We start from the raw sequence: 20872 nt of genomic DNA on the forward strand, positions 1-20872 counted from the left end.
CTCAGATATGGAGACCACACCTGTATCCAACCTTCCAGATGTGCAGATAATTGCAAAACACATCCTTGTTCCAGTACTCGAACTCTCTCAATATGAAGGCCAACATACAGTTATCCTTGTTTACTGCCTGCTACACCTGCGTGCTTACTTACAGCAACTAGTGCACAAGGACACTTTGGTCAGAGAGTCATAGAGATCTACAGCACAAAAACAGACTCTTCAGTTCATCTTGTTCATGCCAACTAGATATTCTAACCTAATCTAGTCCCATTTGCCAGCATTTGGCCCATACCTTCTTATAATGATGTGGGTGCATTGTACCTTTAAGCGAGAAAAGCTAGCAGAACTATCTGATAGCACCAAGTGTTCTGAATATAATACAATGTAACATGTGGTTCAGCAGCTAGTATAGCTGGTTGCCAGGAGACAAAAAACAAATTTGAATTAGGCCAATTAATTTAAATTATACCTCAAAAAAAAACCCAAACTCCAATCAAGTTTGGATTTAGTATATTGACAATAATAAAAGCCAATGAGACAATCCGATGCTTTGGAGGTATTAAAAGACCGGAAAAAATTGAACAGTTGGGGGAGATCTGCCAAAGGACCAATTGATCTCGGCTGTGAGTGAGAACTCTCTGTCTAGAGAAGGAATTTTCACACAGAGAAACATCAACACTGACCTGGAGAGCAAATCCACAGAGGAAGATATAAAAAGATGATTCAACCGCTGGCTGGTTTTGAAATTTGAATTTTTCACTAAACCTTAATTGGGGGTTTTATCAGACTAGTATCATAGAAGGGAAAGTAAAAGATAGATTGGAGGAAGGAATTGTAAATAGTTGTTAGTCAATTATTCTGTCATACTTTAAGAAATAAAGTTGTTAATTTTTACTTTAAATACTTCTTGGCCTCTCGAATTTTCACTTATTACTGCATGGGATAAATCTATTCTGCGTTGCTGGCTTAAATTAAGCAGGAGGGTTTAACCCATGTTGTAACAGTATGGGGGCTCATCACTGTGCTGTGAAGTTTGAGAGGCTTTTGTCTGTTATTTGAACAATTTAGGTGTTGAATTTGTGATTTGAACTGGTTTAGACAGATTTGAATAAATTTGGGGGTACGCAAAATCCCAGCAGATTTAAACACAGGTTAGTGTCCTAGATCGTTAAGTAAAACGTAGGTGAGGCAATTTGTTTAATTTTGGTGATTTGTCATTGATCAAATTAAAAGTGAGACAAATGGCTCTTAAAATTGTTAAAGATGCTCTGGGGTTTGAAGATGATTCTCAAATTTGCTAAGGAAGTTTAGAAAGAAAGAAAAAGGCCATACTTAAGTTAGATTTGGGTTTAACCAAGGACAAAAGTAAAGCTGAAATTGTAAGGAAGGTACTCACACAATTTGGTGTATCGGAGAAACAGACAAGTGCAGCAGAGGTAGAAAAACTTAAATTACGATTGAAGAAAATGGAGTTAGAAGATAGAAAAGGAGGAGAGAGAGAGAGAAAGAGAAAGAGAGAGAAGAAAGAAAGAGACAGAGAAAAGAGAGTGGGAAAGGAAAAAGAGAGAGAAGGTTTTTAGATAAGCAAACAGAGAGAGAAGAAAGATAGAGAGAAAGAGAGAGGAGCGAGAAAGAAAGAGAGAATTTGAAAAGTTGCGACTTAGTTAACAGGATGGAGATTAAAAGAGAAGGTAGTGATATATATATAAAACATGTCAAAACTCTACCACATTTTGATGAGAAAGATGTTGAAGCCTTCATTATTTCATTTGAAAAATTGTCGAGGCAGATGGAGTGGTCTGAGAATTTATGGATAATGCTACTTCAGACTAAGTTGGTAGGCAGAGCTAGTGAGATAATTGCTGCACTGTCAAAAGAGGTCAAACAGACAATTTTAAGTGTTTATGAATTGGTAGTAGAAGCATATAGACAGCGGTTCAGAAACACAAAAGAGGAACCAGGTCAGACTTATGTGGAGTTGGAAAAAAATTAAACAGTCATTTTGATAGATGGGTGCATGCTTTGAAAATAGATAGGACCTTTGAGGCTCTACGAGAGATTATTCTGCTGGAGGAGTTTAAAAACTCACTTCCAGAGATGGTAGGAATTCACATAGAGTTCAGGAAGTGAGAAGGGCAGCAGAATTGGCAGATGAATACAGATTGGTGCATAAGCTTCCCGCCAGAATTTCAGTCCTGTAGGAGGTAGAAGTTGGGAGAAGGGGAGATCCTACACTACAAAATCAAAAGTAGAGAGCACTGGTAAGAACTTACTACAGGATAAACAGAAGCCCAAGAAAGGAGTGAAAGGCCACAGGGATTTCCACTATGGTAAAGTGGAACACGTAAAGTTACAGTGCCGGTCGTTAAAGAAAGGCACTGTAGGAAAAGATGTGGTAAAAGAAGCTCAGCCAGAGATATTAGTGAAGGTAGTAAAGGAGACCCCAAGAAGAGCCAAGGAGCTGCAGGAGAGTATACAGCCTAGGCAGGGTATGAAGTTAGTACCTGATCTCTACAAAGAATCCACCTCTGTGGATAAAGTTTACTCAGAAAGAACAGGGGGTAGAAGAACAAGAAATTATAATTTTGAGAGATACAGGATCTAACCAGCTGCTGATAGTAAGACTTGAGCAAATATGAACTCTATCTGATCTATTACCTGAGAGTATTAGATTACTTACATTAGATTACTTACAGTGTGGAAACAGGCCCTTCGGCCCAACAAGTCCACACCGACCCGCCGAAGCGCAACCCACCCATTCCCCTACATTTACCACTTTACCTAACACTACGGGCAATTTAGCATGGCCAATTCACCTGACCTGCATATCTTTGGACTGTGGGAGGAAACCGGAGCACCCGGAGGAAACCCACGCAGACACGGGGAGAACGTGCAAACTCCACACAGTCAGTCGCCTGAGAAGGGAATTGAACCCGGGTCTCTGGCGCTGTGAGGCAGCAGTGCTAACCACTGTGCCACCGTGCCGCCCACGGTGATTTGTGGGATAGATAGACAGAAATTTAGTGTTCCCCCATGTAAGATCAGGTTGGAGTGCCAACACAACACTGGGGAAGTTAAGTGGGAGTGATTGACATGGTGTCAGTTCCAGGAATTCAGTTTGTTCTTGGGAATGAATTAGCAGGATCCAAGGTGGGAATGACACTGCTTGTTGTGGAGAAGTTCAAGGAAGACCTAGAAACTGAGGAGCTAAAACGGAAATATCCTGGTATTTTCCCAGACTGTGTAGTAACCAGATCCCACTATCATTACTTTTCACTTTGTCCTGTGAGTTAAGAGAAAGATGAAGGGGTTGAGGCTCAGTTAGCAGATACCTGTTGAACATAATGGTGCAGGAAAAACCTGATCAGGTAGAGGGTCAACAGAAGTGTTTACTCTTGAAAGATTAAGATACTTGCAACAGTAAGATGATAATAGATGATACAAGATATATATGGGGATGCATACTCTGAAAAGGAGGCAGATAATATTCTGTAGGGTTATTATCTAAAAGATAATATCCTAAGATAGAAATAGAGACCACAGCAGGTTAGTGCAGAGGAGAAATGGGCTGATGTGCATCAGGTTGCGTTGCTGGTAGCATACAGACAGATGGTGTTATGGGTAGCACATGAACTACCTGTAGATGGTCACCTAGGGGTACGAAAGACTCAGAGTAAGGTACAAAAACATTTTTATCAACATCCACCAGAGGAAATACTCCACAATCAAAAAGGAACTATTGAGTTTGGTGCTGGCCTTCCAACATTTTAATGTGTAGGTCATGAACAATGTGTCAGCGACGGTTGTGTACACGGATCACAATCCGCTTACATTCTTAGAACATTTTAAAGACAAGAATATGAGACTATTTCATTGGAGTCTTATGTTACAGACTTTTAATGTAAAAATCATACATGTTGCAGGTCATAAGAATGTAATCGCAGGTGCGTTATCGTGGATTTAACTGATAATGTTTAGATGAGATTTGTATTTATTTAATGTTTTGTATCTATACAGATATATGGGAATAAGTTAAGGTGAGCTTATATAAAATTTATCTGTATGTTAAGGTAATGTATTTAAAAAAAAAGAAAAAAGAAGCCATCTTTTCATTATGATGGTTCATTTTTTTCTTAAGGGGGAGGTGTTATGAAGATGTGAGTGGACTCTACCTTTAAGAAAGTTATTAGCTAGTAGAACTATCTGACAGAACCAAGTGTTCTGAAAAGAAATGTAACATTTGATCAAACAACTTGATTAGCTGGTTGCCTGGAGACAAAAACAGATTCGAATTCGGCCGATCATTTTAAATTATATCCCCAAAAAATACCAATTCCAATCAAGTTTGAAATCAGTATCGTGACAAGCTTAAAAGCCAATGACCCAATCTGGGGGTATAAGATTGGGGAAAATTGAACTGTTGGGAGGAGAACTGCCAAACCAGCATGTGGAGACTGGCCAAAAAAACCTTTCTTAAAAGTACCTTTATGATCAGTAATCTGGAAAGCAGAATCCCCAAGAAGAAAAGAAGACCGGAATAGAGAGGAGAACTGAAAGCTGCCTGGTTTTGAGATAAGGAGTCTTGTTTTGTAAATCTTAATCTGGGGTTTTATCAGACTAGTATTGTTGAAGGGGAAGGCGAAAGATAGATTAGAGAAAGGACTTGTAAATAGCTGTTAGTTAATTATTCTCTGTCATACTTTAAGAAATAAAGTTGTTAATTTTTACTTGGCCTTAGCCTCTCAAAGTTTCACAGATTACTGCACGTTGAGCTGCTAGAGATGGGGGAAGGTAGTAACCGAGTATTTTGTATCAGTGTTTACTGTGGAGAAGGATGTGGAAATACAGAATGTGGGGAAATAGAGGGAGACATCTTGAAAAATTTCCACATTACAGAGGTGGTGGTGCTGAATGTCTTAAAACACTTAAAGGTGGATAAATCCTCAGGACCTGAACAGATACACCCGCGAATTCTGTGGGATGCGATTGTTAGGCCCCTTGCTGAGATATTTGTATTATCAATAGTCACGGATGAGGAGCAAGGAAGACTGGAGTTGGCTAAGTGGTAAGGAAAAGCCAGGGAACTATAGACCGGTGAGCCTGACGTTGATGGTGGGCAGGTTGTTGGAGGAAATCCTGAAGGACAGGATTTACATGTATTTGGAAAGACAATGACTGGTTAAAGATAGTCAACATGGCTTTGTGTGTGGGAAATCATGTCTCATTAACTTGATTGAGTTTCTTTAAGTAGTAATGAAGGGGACTGATGAGGGCAGAGCGGTGGACATGATCTATTTGGACGTCAATAAGGCATTTGACAAGGTTCCTCACGGTAGACTGGTAAGCAAGGTTAGATCTCATGGATTACAGGGAGAACATTTAGATACAGAACTGGCTCGAAGATAGAAGACAGAATGTGATGTTGGAGAGTTGTCTTTCAGATTGGAGGACTATGACCAGTGGTATGCCATGAGAATCGGTGCTGGGTCCGCTTCTTTTTGTCATTTATATAAACGATTTGAATGTGAACAAAGGAGGTATAGGTACTAAGTTTGCAGATGACACCAAATTGGAGGTGTCGTGAACAGCGAAAGAAGTTACCTCAGAGTACAATAGGATCCTGATCAAATGGGCCAATGGGCTGAGGAGTGGGAGATGGAGTTTAATTTAGATAAATGTGAGGTGCTACACTTTGGAAAGGCAGATCATAGCAGGACTTCTATATCTCATGGTAAGATCCAGGGGAGTGAATAAGGAGACCTTGGAGTACAGGTTCATATTCTTTGAAAGTGGAGACACAGGTAGATAGGATAGTAAAGAAGGTGTTTAGCACATAAGAACTAGAAGCAGGAGTAGGCCATCCGACCCTTTGAGCCTGCTCTGCCATTCAATAAGATCATGGCTAATTCTGTCATGGATTTAGTTCCACTTACCCACGCTCTCACTGTATCCCTTAATTCCTTTATTTTTCAAAATAAACCTTAGCATTAGAAGTGTTTACTGAAGTATGAAGTAGCTTCAACTACTTCCCTGGGCAAGGAATTCCATAGATTAACAACCCTCTGGGTGAAGAAGTTCCTTTTCAATTCAGTCCTAAATCTGCTCCTCCTAATTTTGAGGCTATGCCCTCTTGTCCTAGCTTCAATTGCTAGTGGAAACACCCTATATAATCTACTTTATCGATTTCCTTCATAATTTTAAATGTTTCTATGAGATCCTCCCTCATTCTTCTGAATTCCAATTAATATATTCCCAAACTACTTAGTCTCTGCTCATAAACCAACCCCCTAAACTCCAGAATCAATCTAGTGAAACTCCTTTGCACCCTCTCCAGTGTCAGCAAATCCTTGCTCAAGATTGACAAAAACAGCACACAGTACTCCAGGTGTGGCCTTAACAGCACCTTGCATTCCTGCAATATTACCTCTCTACTTTTAATCTCAACCCCTTTAGCAATGAAGGACAACATTCCATTTGCCTTCCTAATTACTTTATGTGCCTGCAGATCAATCTTCTATGATTCATGCACAAAGCCACAGAGGTCCCTCTACATAGAAACATGCTGCAATGTTTTACCATTCAAGTAATAATCTTTTTCACTGTTACTTCTATCAAAATGTATGACTTCACATTTATTAACACTGTATTCCATCTGCCAGACCTTTGCCCACTCACTCAGTATATCCATGTTCCTCTGCAAAGTTTCACAGATCTCTGCACTTTGCTCTACCACTCATCTTAGTGTCATCTGCAAACTTTGACATCATACACATGGCCCCCAACTGCAAATCATCTAAATAAATTGTAAATAATTGCGGTCTCAACATTGACCCCTGAGGCACATCACTCCTCATTGTTTGCCAGCCAGAATAGCACTCATTTATCCCCACTGTTTGCTACCTATTAGTCAACTAATCCTCCATCCATGCTAATACTATGCCCCAATGCCTATTCTTTCCCTTATTGGTCAGAGTATTGAGTATTGGAGTTGGGAGGTCAAGTTGCAGCTGTACAGGACATTGGTTAGGCCACTTTTGGAATATTGTGGATAATTCTGATCTCCCTAGATGTTGTGAAACTTGAAAGGGTTCAGAAGAGATTTACAAGTTGCCAGGGTTGGAGGAATTGAGCTATGGGGTGCGGCTGAATAAGCTGTGACTGTTTTCCCTGGATCGTCGGAGGCTGAGGAGTGATCTTATAGAGGTTTATAAAATCATTAGGGGCATGAATAGGATAAATAGACAAGGTCTTTTCCTTAAGTTGGGGAAGTCCAGAGTGAGGGGGCATAGGTTTTGGGCGAGGGGGGAAAAATTTAAAAGGGACCGGAGGGGCAACTTTTTCACGCAGAGGGTGGTGCGTGTATGGAATGAGCTGCCACAGGAAGTGGTGGAGGGTGGTACAATTACAACATTTAAAAGGTATCTGGATGGGTATATGAATAGGAAGGGTTTACAGGGATATGGGCCAAGTGCTGGCAAATGGGACTAGATTAGGTTAGGATAGCTGTTCAGTATAGATGAATTGGACCAAAAGATCTGTTTCCATGCTGTACATCTCTATGATTCTAAGCCAAGTCCAAGCACCAACAGCCACAATTAAAAGTGCACAACAGCAGATACGTCATTTGTCAAAAAACATACTGATATGTATCTGATCTAAAGATAACTCTGCAACATACATAGATGCCCAGAAAGTCACTTGGGGCAATGAGCTCTGTTATTAAACAAACATGACAACACGCATTTCATTCCAAACAAAATGGGCAAAGAAAGCATTGCTAGTTGTTCCTACATCTAAATTCCTGTGAAATTTAATGAAATAACAAGAAAAAAGTTATGGGAAATAACGATCTCACAAGTCATTGAGACCATAATGAACCAGCCAGAAAAGTAACATGCAATAACATTGGTAAGAAGACCTTAAGAAACCAGACATTAATCATGATGCACCTAAACAATCAGAGAATATGATGCACTGCCTGATGTTCAGGGACCCCAGTGATAATGCAGAGATAGTGGCAAGCAAGAGTTAATAAGCAATAACTTTTATCTATACACCTTATTGCTAAAGGAATATTGACTTTAGCCAACAACACATATCAAAGACAGTGCCACAGTGGGCCAGGGGGCATAAGCTAGTGATTGAAGTGGATTCTTTACAACTATCTTTGCTAAACAAAACACAGAAAATGCTGGAGAAGCTCAGTAGGGTTGGCACCATGTGTAGAGAGAGAAATAGAGTTGACATTTTGATTCTGAACCAAACTGAAGAAATGGCGTATCAGGCTTGAAACATTAACTGTGTTTCCCTCTGCACAGATGCTGCTAGACCTGTCGAGTTTCTCTCTCATTGCTTTTTTTCAGATTTCCAACATTCACAGTCATTTATTTTTATTACTTTTGTTAAGAAACCCATTTTTGTACTAATCTGGTTAACCAAATTAATTCTGTGAATCTTGTAAAGAAAAGCCTCCACCTGGCATGTTAGTAACTAGTTGGAATCCATTATCCCCTTCTGAATATTGATTTGCCCAGCTCACTCGAGAATTATAATTGACTTAAATCTTACATTTCAGTTAATGCAAACTCCAGATCTTCCATTTGCATCATGTCGAGACCTACATGCAGCATTTATTTGCATCAAGATGACATTTCTATTCATTACTAAGTGCAGATTAACCAATTCAATTAAAATTGTTTGACTCCTATAAAATGTACAGGACACTTCGATGAGCAGCATAATTCTTTCTTGCTTGGCACAAAGTGAATATCAAATATTGGCAAGCGATGCATCAAGAGAAGATGTATGGTGAAATAGACATTCACCACTTCAACTTTTTGCGAAACATTGTATATCTAAATGGCCTCTTTGAATGAGATGACAGCTCAAAAGTTCAGTAAATATCCCAGACACATGACACATTGACAGTACATTAAATAGCTGCATAAGAGAGAAGATTCTCACTACATCAAGGTGGATGGAATTTGGATTCACTTTTAGAAATCAGAGGAGATCCACATCATCATAACTTATATCAATCCAAAGCTAGAGTTATTTACATTGAAATTCATAAATTTATTTCAAAGGTGAAGTAGGTCATGCAGTTTATTAACAAAAACAATACACCTTAAAACTTGAACAGAAATACCACAGTGAGTAAATACTTACCCTCAAATTTTCGTCCATCATATTGGAAAGCATTGAAAGAATCCGAATGGCTGTCAGAACTAATGAGATCACTACTTCCAGCACTGGCCGGGGAAGTCCATTCGGATGGGATGCCTGGGTCATCTACTGGTCTGGTCTGGTTCTGTCGGTTCAACAAATCAGGAAGATCTTTTGGCACTTCCAAACTACCAGGACTACTTCCTCTTCTCAAAACATTCTAATACAAAAAAAATTATGTTTTTTTTTACCACTTTCAAATTGATATAGCTGGCATAGCTTTATTATGTTCCAGCTGAGGATGAAAATAAATCTAATAAGATAATTTATTGATTTAATAATCAATTCAGTGATTTTTTATGATATTTAAAAAGGAGTGTTATAAATCGAAGTAATTGTTATTAATAGTGTTAACTGCTTCAGTTGCAACAATTTTCACCTTCAGACCTGTTGGTCAATAACTCATTCAATGGCTCCCTGGTTTAACTTCAATAACAAGGTAGCACTACAACATAAACCGTCAGATAAATTTGCAAAAGCACTGTTTGGAACTAAATCAAGTTATAACAAAACCAATTCATGTGCATTGATTTGAAATGTGGAACCATAATAAAATTTTAACTTGGACTTTAAGTGAAGGAATCCATTGGCTTAGTGGGTAAACATTGCAGATCACTGCAATATTAATTGTTAATGTCAGAAAAGGTCAGATTCAGAATCTTTGATCTATATTGAATTATTTATTCTTGGTTATAATTTACAGGTGCTCATTATTCCTTGTGCATGATTTAGGTAGAATTGACAAAATGCTCAAAAATGTATTATATTCTTGGAAGTTGCCCAGAAAAACTAAGCATCTCCAGAGCAAAAAAGATGAGACAAAAGATCAACTTATAAAGTTGGAGTATCAATATTGCATGTTAAAAAGAGCTCTACTTGCCATGCTTTAAAATCATTAGCAAGAAATAGAAATAAAAGTACAGGCACAGGAGACTGCTGTATTACTCGGAGAAAGTGAGGACTGCTGATGCTCGAGAGTCAGAGTCGAAACATGTGGCACTGGAAAAGCACAGCAAATCAGGCAGCATCTGAGGAGAAGGACAGTCAACGTTTTGGACATAAGCCCCTTGGATGCTGCTTGACCTGCTGTGCTTTTCCAGCACCACACTGTTGTATTACTGCCAACTAAACAAAGTGTTATGGTCCACAACAAAATAAGCAACATAGTAGGCTAACAGATTACACAAATTTTTTAAAAGAAAAAGTAATATTATTTTTGTATCTGAGATTTTGGGTTGGAGAGAATAAATAATTTTCAATCTCTAAAGTTGTCTGCATTTCTTTTTACGAAATATAAGTATTGTTCTATAAAAATAGAAAATAAGCATAAAAACAAATCAATTTTTGATATGAGTGGATCATTCAAAATTTCAATTTTGTCAATTTGAATCACTTCAAGTTATTTTTAATTTCTACCTTCTTTTGCTAACTTTGTTCCCGACCTGTTAAAGGCACTTGATTACTTCTCAACATGGTCTATTTTCTGACATGATGTCCATTTGGACAGGACAATATTAACTCTTAAAAACTGAAAAACATCCAATGGCTAAGTTTGCTGTCCATTTTTTATGTTGCACTAAAACAAATAAATGAATGACGATTACACACTTAATAAACATGAATTGCATTTTCATGTTCTCACTATTAGCACTTCCATTGAGCACATTCCATGAGTCATTGATTGGAATGATTACATAAGCGGCTCCACCAGAATTTAAAAATATCCTGCGAGTAAAGCTTCTGGAGTTTACTAAAATTTGCTACTTTCACTAACGACCAATTAATATCAATTTTGAGAAAAGCAGTGTATAGCGACAGCTAATTGTTTACATAATATGATCATGTGAAAAAAAAGTTGCTGAATCATACTCACTTCTTCATGCTTGGTTGCAGAAAAGAGTAATGTAGAAAGTATACATAATAGAAGGAATTGCAACTAGTAGCTATAAAATGCACAAGACAAGAAAGTAAGCGGACTTACCACAGAAGTGCCAGTTCGTAATCGTTCTGCTATAAACTCATCCATAAGATCACTGATGTTGGGATTACTATTGCCAATATCAGTGCTGAAGGGTCGGGGTTTTTGATTAGGGTCTTCCTTGTTGACTGAAAGCAAATAAGGCATTTAAATCACAATAACACAACTTTGTAATCAACAAAGAAACATAATAAATGTACTGATCAAAGCAATAAAAGGAAATTAGCATTGCAAGGGTTACTTGCCCAATCATGCAGTTCCCCAAGATCTGAAGTGTCCTAACCTTACTGTATGCATTAGAAGTAATCTCAAATTAGCATTAGCATACTTTACATTAAAAGATTAGTAGAGGTTAACAATTTTTAATCTTTGATGAAAGAGGAATTTTATTACACAGTCTAAACTGTCAACATATTTTTACTCAATATACAATAAATTATTTTTCTACTACCATACTTTAAAATGTTTTCATTTTAACTGGTTTCATTGTGCAATTTTATTTCCGTGAAAGTCAAAAGGTGAAATACACCTTTACAAACACATGTAACTTCTCAATGCAAGACTCTACGAGGACATTATACTTGAAAAGTCTGTCCCCTCGTGCTGAAAATGTTCAAAATAATCTAAAAAGGATAAATGCAAATTCATCTTGCTACCATAACCAACCACAAACAATTTCACTGTCAAAGATTAACAACTGAAAACCTGCATACATAAAAGGGAGACATTAGTATAGGTTTGGAGGGTGGGCAGGGGTAAACAAAATATTTGCCAGGACATACCAGCTAATTAAAAATGCATGCAAGACCAATAAAGAAAAAGCAGTGATCATTTCCAAGCTGTTTGATTGCTTAAAGCTTTTCAGTTGCATCAAGCCAAACAGGTGCTCCTTGGTGCGTTGCACACTGTTAGTGCTCACCTGCAACTTTCCTTCCAAAATATCCCAAAACATGACTGTAAAGATCCCTCAGTGGAGCCTCTGCTGGTACTTTTCTCTGCCTCTGTGGGGAAACATTTGCTTTCGACTTTGAAAAAGCGTGTACAACAGTTCTGTAAACACCACCGAGGGAACTCTGTTGCTGTATTGGTTCCTGTAAGCTACATGACCTAAGTGTTCCATGACCAATTCCCTGACTATCACCTGTACTTCCCTTCAGCACTGGAGTACTTGCAGCAGTAATCAATGTTGACTTCCGATTCTTATATTCATTATGAGAAACTCTAGTGTCAAGAGGTCTATAGACACCAGGTTTCACTGAATCAGTTGGTGCAGAAGAGCCACTGCTGAAACCACCAAGTCTTCGAAGTCTCAACTTCCAATGAGCTTCCTTACTGTCCAACTGACTGTGGAATTGTACAGACTCAGTAGATGGCCTAAAACTAACATGCATATTGTTATTTTTTTTCTTATTTGCTATGCTCAAGTACTGCAGTTCTGGTGTTGCTGCAACAGTGATTTCTTGGTTAGCTGAAGACTTTTGTGCACTTAAAGCTTTAAGTGGGTCAGTAATTGTGGTGCTGTGTGGAAACGTATTTGAATACATGCTATATGCTTCAGTTATCCTATTAAGTTGTACAATTGCAGAGGTTTGGCAAGAGGCATCAGCTAGCTGTTTCCTTTTAAATTGCTGATCTGTTGATGCTACCACTTTTCTACCGTCTACCTCAGTTGCCATCTGGCGAATAAGAACTTTTTGCCTCTGTCTGAAATCTGGATTTTCTGATGTCATTTGTGATGAAATTCCCTGTTCAAAGCTTTCAAGTGGCATGTTATTTTGCTGTTCAATACTAGTCTCTGGCAACTGCTTTTCTTTACCAGAAAATGTAGTAATACTCAAATAATCATCTTCTAAATATGGAACAGAACTTTCCAGGTCCTGTACTTTTACCTGTATTTCAGTGTTTCCTCCCAAAATCTTATCTTGACTACTAGTATCGCACATTTTTACTTGCCTTATATAGTCTAGATCGGTCTCACCTACCATTAACTCAACATTTTCATTTAAGGAAATGTCATTTGCATCCTCTCCCGATTTATGTTTGGTGTGTTCCATTTCTTCAGTAGACTCATTAAAATATTTGCATATGGAAGATAGCAAATCTGCCTCACTATCATCTACTGTGTGTTGACTGCAATCATAATAGGAAGTTATTGTTTCTATATCCCCTACAAGATGACAAAGATGATCATAAATATTATCACCAACTTCCAGAGAATGTTCTGTACTGTGCGCATCTGTGAAGTGACTTTCAGTGGACCTAGATAACGAGAACACCTCAGCAGAACTTTGCAAACTTGAAGGAACTGATGAGCTGTCAATGACAGGAACTGCACCTTTAGCTCGTTCAGCTATGAACGGTTCCATTATATCAGATGTGCTGCTGCTTCGTGGCATTGGCTGCTCTTCACGTACAGTGCTAAATACTTCAGAGGTGTTTTCTTCACTCTGAGAATAATGCCTTATTCGAGTAGGCCGGGCCAAAATTTGGGCATCATCAAGATCTTGAAAATAAACCACAATTAATGGTTATAATTTGGAGAAATTGGAATTTCCAGCAAGACATACCATAACCAGCCATCCCTTGCATGTGTACAAATCAGCTCAGGACAAAATATCAAGCTTAACAAATGGAAAGGTGAATGCCACAAATTCTGTACATCAATTCTGACCAAAGACAACCATAATTGCAATAATTGTAAAATAAAGGTTAAATGCTATCCCACATATCCAATGTCAATTCTTTGAACTACATATTCAGATATTATAATCAACATGCCAGCCTCAGAATTGTTTGGTTAAATGGAAGAGCATTGAATTAACATGCAAGACTTGTTTTATTTGCTTGAAAAAGGGAATTTTCATTATTTACAGGAAACCTTTAAAGGCTTGTGACAAACAAGGAATCATAGAAACATAAAAATCAAACTATTAGACAAATTAATTTAAACTATATTTATTTTCACACTTATTTACAATCTCCCCAACTTGTGATTTCTTAACCCAACTTACTTTTGTTAGTATTACACTCTGCTGATAGGCTTTACTGAGAAATTATTATTTACATTTTAGTAGGAGTGGGAAAAAGGGAAATACACATACATATATCCAATTGTCCATTTTTCCTAATCCTATTAAAATGTTTGCTTCTACTTTTGTTTGAAGTTCTAAAATACCGTGTATGAAGTTTTTATTTCCACTGATGTTGCTAGAGTTAGTTCTTTATGCTCTTCCTTGTTTTTATTTCAGATTTCTAACATTGGCAACATTTCCTAAAAATCTGATTTTTGCAGTATGCAATCATTCAAGTAAGTAGATGGTTAAGAACATAATACAGTAAAACAGAGGCTGGCTATTTATAGAGGTAACATTTGTGTCAGAAAGCAAACAATATTAATCCTGTAATTTGTTTCCCAATTTCTAGCACAAATCAGCTTCGTAACAAATTAAAATTTTTCTATTTTGTACCATTTTACAAGACCCATTAATTATTACGTAGTTAGAAAAGCCAAGCAAGCAACAAGACGAATGGTAAATAGGCACAGCAAGTAAGCAGAGCTGAACTACCTGAAAGTTCATCAAAAAAGGGGGTGAGGACTAAGTCAAGCAGGTAAGGATTGGAAGAAGTATGGAGCAGAACAGGTGCACTTTTAGCATTGCGCATAGAGGCCGATGTACAAACACAATCACCAATGGATCGGCTTCCGATGGCTTTAAAAAAAAATTAAAATGAAGAGAAAAGAGGGAATCAAAGCAAAGAGTAGTATCCATAGTAATGAAAAGTGCTTTCACAAAAAGACAAAAACTAGGACAACATAAGTAAACTACAGACATACAACTGCAGAAGTCAATTCTGTAACACTCCATGAATTAGGATATCAATCTAAAAATTTTGAAAAGCCATTAAAAACAGCATTTTATTATACTTTGTCCTATTTTTGTGCCATAGGTATTTAGACAACACATGTTTGAAAAGTACAATTATTTAATTCTAAGCCATTACAAAATTCCTTACACATTTTATAGGTCTTGTATAAAGAGAATACTATCCTAAAAGTTTCACAGTACATGGCAGTAGATTATTCAACTTTGTGACAAAGGTATTAGGGTTGTTGGTTACTGTGAAGTGCACAGTTTGTTCATTCAAAAAACCATCCTACTCATTAAAAAAATGAAGTGAAAACACATTAAACAGTTTTCTCATTAGTAATATGCAGATGTAAACATGAATTTTCTCAGTTTAAGTTGATTTAACAAATAAACAACAGTACACTATTCCCATAAATGGTAAAGCCAGGTGTCCAAGTGAAAATGGAATGTTGAAGATTGAAATTAAATAATTGAATAAAACTGATATTTAAATGCATACTAATAACTTGAATAGACAAATGCAGCTTCAGCATTTTCTTGAAGCATGATGGTAAGTAAAGCTAATACAGAAGGAACAATGGGACAGATTTTTATTCCTACAGGAACAAAGCTAAGACTGTAAGTTGTAAAATGTAGAAACCTTCATAAGAATGAATAGACCCTACAGATGATGAGAGAGTAAACAGGAGGAGACAGAAGAGCTCCAATGATAATTATGCTTCACAGAGTTCATGGAAACATTAAAAAGACATTTGCATGACTGGTGTAGCCTTGTTTATTGATAAAGATATGTGATGTAAATACGATGATAGTCATTGACAAGAGAACCACATCTGTAAGTTTTCATTCAATGTTTCAAGGAGAGCACTTTCAAATGTACTTTCATCAAATCTGTCTTGCACATATGTACTTAAAAAGATCTGTAATAATTGTATGCAGGAATCAAAAATGAATGCTTTAAAATCACCACAACAATTTTGGCACTGAGAGCAGGGTCTTTATAATATTGGTTGGTGATACTGGATTGAATGCTGACATCAAAGGAAGGATGAGAATGGTTATTTTATCATCCATTAGATAGGGAGGTCAGCATTCAAAATGAGCAGATTTGAAGATTTGAACCAGGGAAGAGGTCTGTGTGTGCAATTATTAAAGATGGCATGATGCCACAATTGCGATTTCTTCCTTGGATAAGAAGGTGTAATTGTAACTGCTTTCAGGTTTAAGCAAATTTAATGAGTAACCATGGGCTAAAACAGTAGACACTGTTGTCTAGGGAGAGAACCAGTAGGGTTTGATAGGTGAGGCCATTCCCTAGATAGAGAAAACTGTCAAGATAAAGGAGTTAATTTTCTAGCCAGGTATGGTATATGGAGAGACCATTTCTTTGACAGAGAACCATCAGAGTGTAGGTGTTATACCAGCAAGGCATGGTGGTGCAAATTAGGATGTTTGGATCGATTATGTTTAATCCCGAGTTGGATTGACCTTAGGATAGAAACCTTCCAAAGTTAGGATTTGAAGTTATATTCCTAATATAATTTTCAAAAGGGAAAATGAATATTAAATTTAGGCACCGCTAGCTGGAACTTGAAAACAAATGGTCGCAGTTTGATACAGTGGCTCAAAGTCAAAATGAAGAAAAGTAGTAGAGATTGGCTTGAGAAAGACAATATAACAAACGTTTATTCCCCAGAGAGAACAAACATTAATCTTAAATGCTTTTGTGCTGGAAAAGAAAGAGCAGAATTTGAAATAGAGTCTTGTCCAGGAAAATTTTAAAAATGCAGAATGATGCAAGTGCATGAACTGGAGACTGATTAGCTCCACCTCTTTAGAGAAACAGACAAAGTTAACTCTTTGCTCTGGCAGATTGAGATTTCATGCCTCAAACAGAATGGATCTTTTATGCCTTTTGCTTATGAATGTAACATGTTTACTTAACCACTTCAAGAATTAGCTCAGACATTTATAAGAAATTTGAATCAACAAACTATATTAATTTTGGTTAAAGAGATTTTCTGAAAACAATAATAAACACACACAGTCTGATAGTTTCAGTGAGCATGAAAAAGGTAAAGGACATAATTTTCCAGCTAGATTTGGTACAATGGGGGAAGACCTTGACAGAGAATCTTCAGAGTATAGATGTTATATCAGCATGGCATGGTAGTGCAAATTAGGATATTTGAAATGATTACATTTAATTTTGGTCAATGAAATTTTTTGAAACAATAAAAAATCTCAGTCACACACAGTCTGATGGCTTCAGTGAATACGAAAAAGAGGTTTCTTTTGATAAGATATAAATTATTACTAGGGAAAACTGACATTTTAATGAGCTGTTACTTAAATTTAGGATGATTCTGAGATGCAAAAAGTGTAGCTTAATTTAGCAAGTTACTGCTGAAAAAGAAATAAGATAACAGATAAGCAAAATCCAATAGACAGGTTTCACTTTTGAAAGGTATTGTATAATCTATCATAAAGTTTCTTCAGAGTTTATGAATTAAATAGAATGGTAATTAGTAGGACGTGTAAAACTGTATGAGGGGAAACTTGTAGCGTAAAAAACATTCTGCAAAGAGACATCAAAACATGCTGAAATTGCTTCCCTAACAAAAGGGTAGTCATTGATGTATAAGTAAAGAGATTAGCAATTGAGCTGTTCAGGTGTCACTGCTGAGCAAGCTCGCACACCAAGTCTTACAGACAGCAATGTAACATGCCCTTACATAAGAGAAGTGTCTTCATGGGTTAACAGCTATTTGGAAATAGTGACTGAATGTGAAAGCAACAGCCTTGTAAGCTCAGAGGTTTGGTACAGGTGCTTCCTTTGCAGATGTATTGTAATAGGAAAAACTTAAACACAGGGTGACATCACACTTAATGGTCTCAGCTTAAACTGTACGATTCAAATCTATTTTTGGCTACATGAGAGACAGAAGCAGATCTCTTAATTGTTTTGTTTCAGGTAAACCACCAGAATAATGGCAGTCAGCAAACTGAAATAACAGTGGATATCATCCTGGCAACCACAACAGTGTGACAAACACCCATCTATATATCAGCAAGACTACCGGTTTGCATCCTGGGCAGTACATGCAACAAAGCGACAAAGGAGTCAACTGCTCAAGGCCCTGAGTGGTACAAGGCACAGTGGAGGAATGGTCGTGATTTCACCAGGTTAGACAAATTCATTCCCCTTCATACTGGGAATTGCAGGATGATATTATTAAGAATGTGCATTGATATTATTAACTGGCTAGGATGTGCTGATGTAAGATGCTTTAACTTGCAGGTCATTCTGCTTTAATGCGCATTTCGTTAATGTGATTTCACTATAAATTGATGGATGAATTGGGGACACTGTTTCTAACGCGCAAACTTTTAAAGTGTGTATTGGTAATAATGTGATTCCGGCCCTATTAGTTTAAATAGTGCTGCTATTACACAATTTTCTTATAACATGGAATTGCATGAGAATGGAACTACTGCATTATAGCAGAACTGACTGTAATAACATAGTTAATGGAGGTTGGAGTAGTGTCCCACTGCTGTATTGCTTCAAGAGGGAGGCATCAAAATGGTCAGGAACCCAAAGATGACGTTACTGCAATACTAGGAAGGACATATAGTTTAAATAGTTAAAGGTCAACTTCATTGAGTCAATTGGTTAGCAGAGGACAAATTTGATCAGCTAGCTGTTGACTAGAAGAATCATAATACTCCTGGAGTAAGGAACTCTAAGAACAGAAAGAAACAGGTTGTGTTCTGGTAGCAATAATTCAGTCCTATGTTCATTGTAGACCTTCAGTACATATCATTAGGCTTTGTGGGAGGTTTTCAAAGTGCTAAGGGTTTGCAATTTTTGGCCAGAGGGACCAAGTATGCAATCATAATGGTAAATATGCAAGAAGCATCAGTAATAAAAGTGTTAACTCTATAATCTGTCTGAAGACTTAACTGATAACATAGGAATGTAAATTCAGAATCTGTGTTTTGAAACCATGTCCAGACATACACACAAAGAGATCAGTCTGAATAATCTAGAAACAGAAAGTAAGGAACTAATGGAGCCTCATCCAGCTCAAGGAACACTGCTTATGTGAGGAAAAGTGCTATGCAACTACTAATCAATTATCTTTTAGCTAATACAGACAAAATCTGAGAATAATCCTACCCAACCTTCTGCTTGACTGCCAAATTCTAGGTACTGATTAGGCACAAAGAACTAAACAATATATATTAATGCAACTCCATGGAGATACAGCTGACATACAGAACGTCAACATGTTCAACTGTGAAGTACTACTTCTGCCAGAGCACCTGCCCGAATGCCACTGCAAAGGTACTGGCAAATCTTCTTGGATTGCCACAATTTGGAACAGAAGAATCAGTCCTTAAAAACGACATTGAGGTCATTAAAGACACTAATTCATGGCAGGATTTGTGTAACTGGGAATTTGATGTACAAATCCACCCTTGCATACAGATCATCTCATGTGTAGGAGTTAATTAAATGGCAATCATTTTGTCCCTGCTTCCCACAGGCTATGTCTGGATGCAGAGACCATGCAAAGTTACATTTTACAACTTACATTCTTAGCTAGTTTCTATATAAATGGAAGCATATTCTGTCATTCCTACAGTCTTGGCTAGATTTCCCAGCAGTGAGGAAACTATAACAGAGGGCAAGAATTTTCAAATTGAAGTTTTGGTGGAGCAGGATCCAATGTAGATTGGTGGGCACAGGGGAGATGAGTTAACTTGGAGAAACTTGGGAGAGCTGAGATGTGAACTTCAAGTTTATGGGGCATATGGATAAAAAGCTGACTAAGGGAGTATTTGAACAACCAAGTGCAAAGGAAAATTTCCTTGGATTTGCATATTGCAAACTTTCTTTACTAGGATAAAAAAACAAAGGTTAGACTCATAACGAAAGATTTACCAAATGGAGAAAATAAAACCAAGGTTCTGTTTTATTTCAGATCTCAATCACTGCAAAGTGTTGGAGAAAAACCTCAGCAGATCTGTCAGCTGTGAAGAGGGAGAGACAGTCAAGATTTCATGACCAATATGAATTTGCCATAAAATTTGAAGATTAGAGTTTTGGTAGACCATCTCCATGTACATTTGCTACCAAACCGAAGATTTTCCAGCACTTTCTCTTTTTCCTTCTTAAAGACTGAGTGATGACCTGATACTGGTTATGATAGAATAGATGTTGAGAAAATGCCTCCTTTGGTAGGCAAGAAGAAGACAAAAATCATATATAGAAAGAATTACTAACAAATCGAAGTCAGAAATTAAGGAGAAACATGTTTAGACAGTACAATGCCCTCCTACAAGTCATTGTTATGGTGACTGCCATTTAAAGGCAAGACAGATAAACATTTGAGGGAGAAAGCAATTTAAGAATATGTTTAGATTAGATTAGATTACTTACAGTGTGGAAACAGGCCCTTCGGCCCAACAGGTCCACACCGACCCGCCGAAGCGCACCCACCCAGACCCATTCCCCTACATTTACCCTTGCACCTAACATTACAGGCAATTTAGCGTGGTCAATTCACCTAACCTGCACATTTTTGGACTGTGGGAGGAAATCGGAGCACCCGGAGGAAACCCACACAGACACGGGGAGAACGTGCAAACTCCACACAGTTGGTCGCCTGAGGCGGGAATTGAACCCGGGTCTCTGGCGCTGTGAGGCTAACCACAGTGCCACCGTGCCGCCCACGTTGATGGAGTTACATGAGGTTGAGTGGGAAACAAAGATTAGAACAATTAGGTCAAA

At 37.6% G+C, this 20872-nt stretch overlaps 1 protein-coding gene across 16 annotated transcripts in view; it reads right to left on the reverse strand.

Moving 5' to 3' along the window:
* The window catches only part of ralgapa1 (Ral GTPase activating protein catalytic subunit alpha 1), a 315513-nt gene that overhangs the window by 185052 nt on the left and 109589 nt on the right, over nt 1–20872 (reverse strand). For 10 of the 16 annotated variants that reach the window (XR_015757926.1, XM_087989918.1, XM_087989916.1 and 7 more), the window contains exons 17-19: nt 12123–13706; nt 11207–11331; nt 9169–9385 (exon numbers count right to left, since the gene is read on the reverse strand). Coding sequence is in view for 15 of the 16 variants with exons in the window: in XM_087989918.1 (XP_087846044.1) it covers nt 9169–9385; nt 11207–11331; nt 12123–13706 (1926 nt within the window). In the remaining variant the exon portion in view is untranslated. Of the gene's footprint in view, nt 1–9168; nt 9386–11206; nt 11332–12122; nt 13707–14769; nt 14914–20872 lie in introns of all 16 variants that reach the window. The other 6 variants (XM_087989925.1, XM_043697832.2, XM_087989927.1 and 3 more) reach the window with 5 other exon arrangements.

This window comes from Chiloscyllium plagiosum, unplaced genomic scaffold, assembly GCF_037043375.1.
Source record: "Chiloscyllium plagiosum isolate Xiang-an unplaced genomic scaffold, Cpla_swu_hap1 HiC_scaffold_8, whole genome shotgun sequence".
NCBI lineage: Eukaryota > Metazoa > Chordata > Chondrichthyes > Orectolobiformes > Hemiscylliidae > Chiloscyllium > Chiloscyllium plagiosum.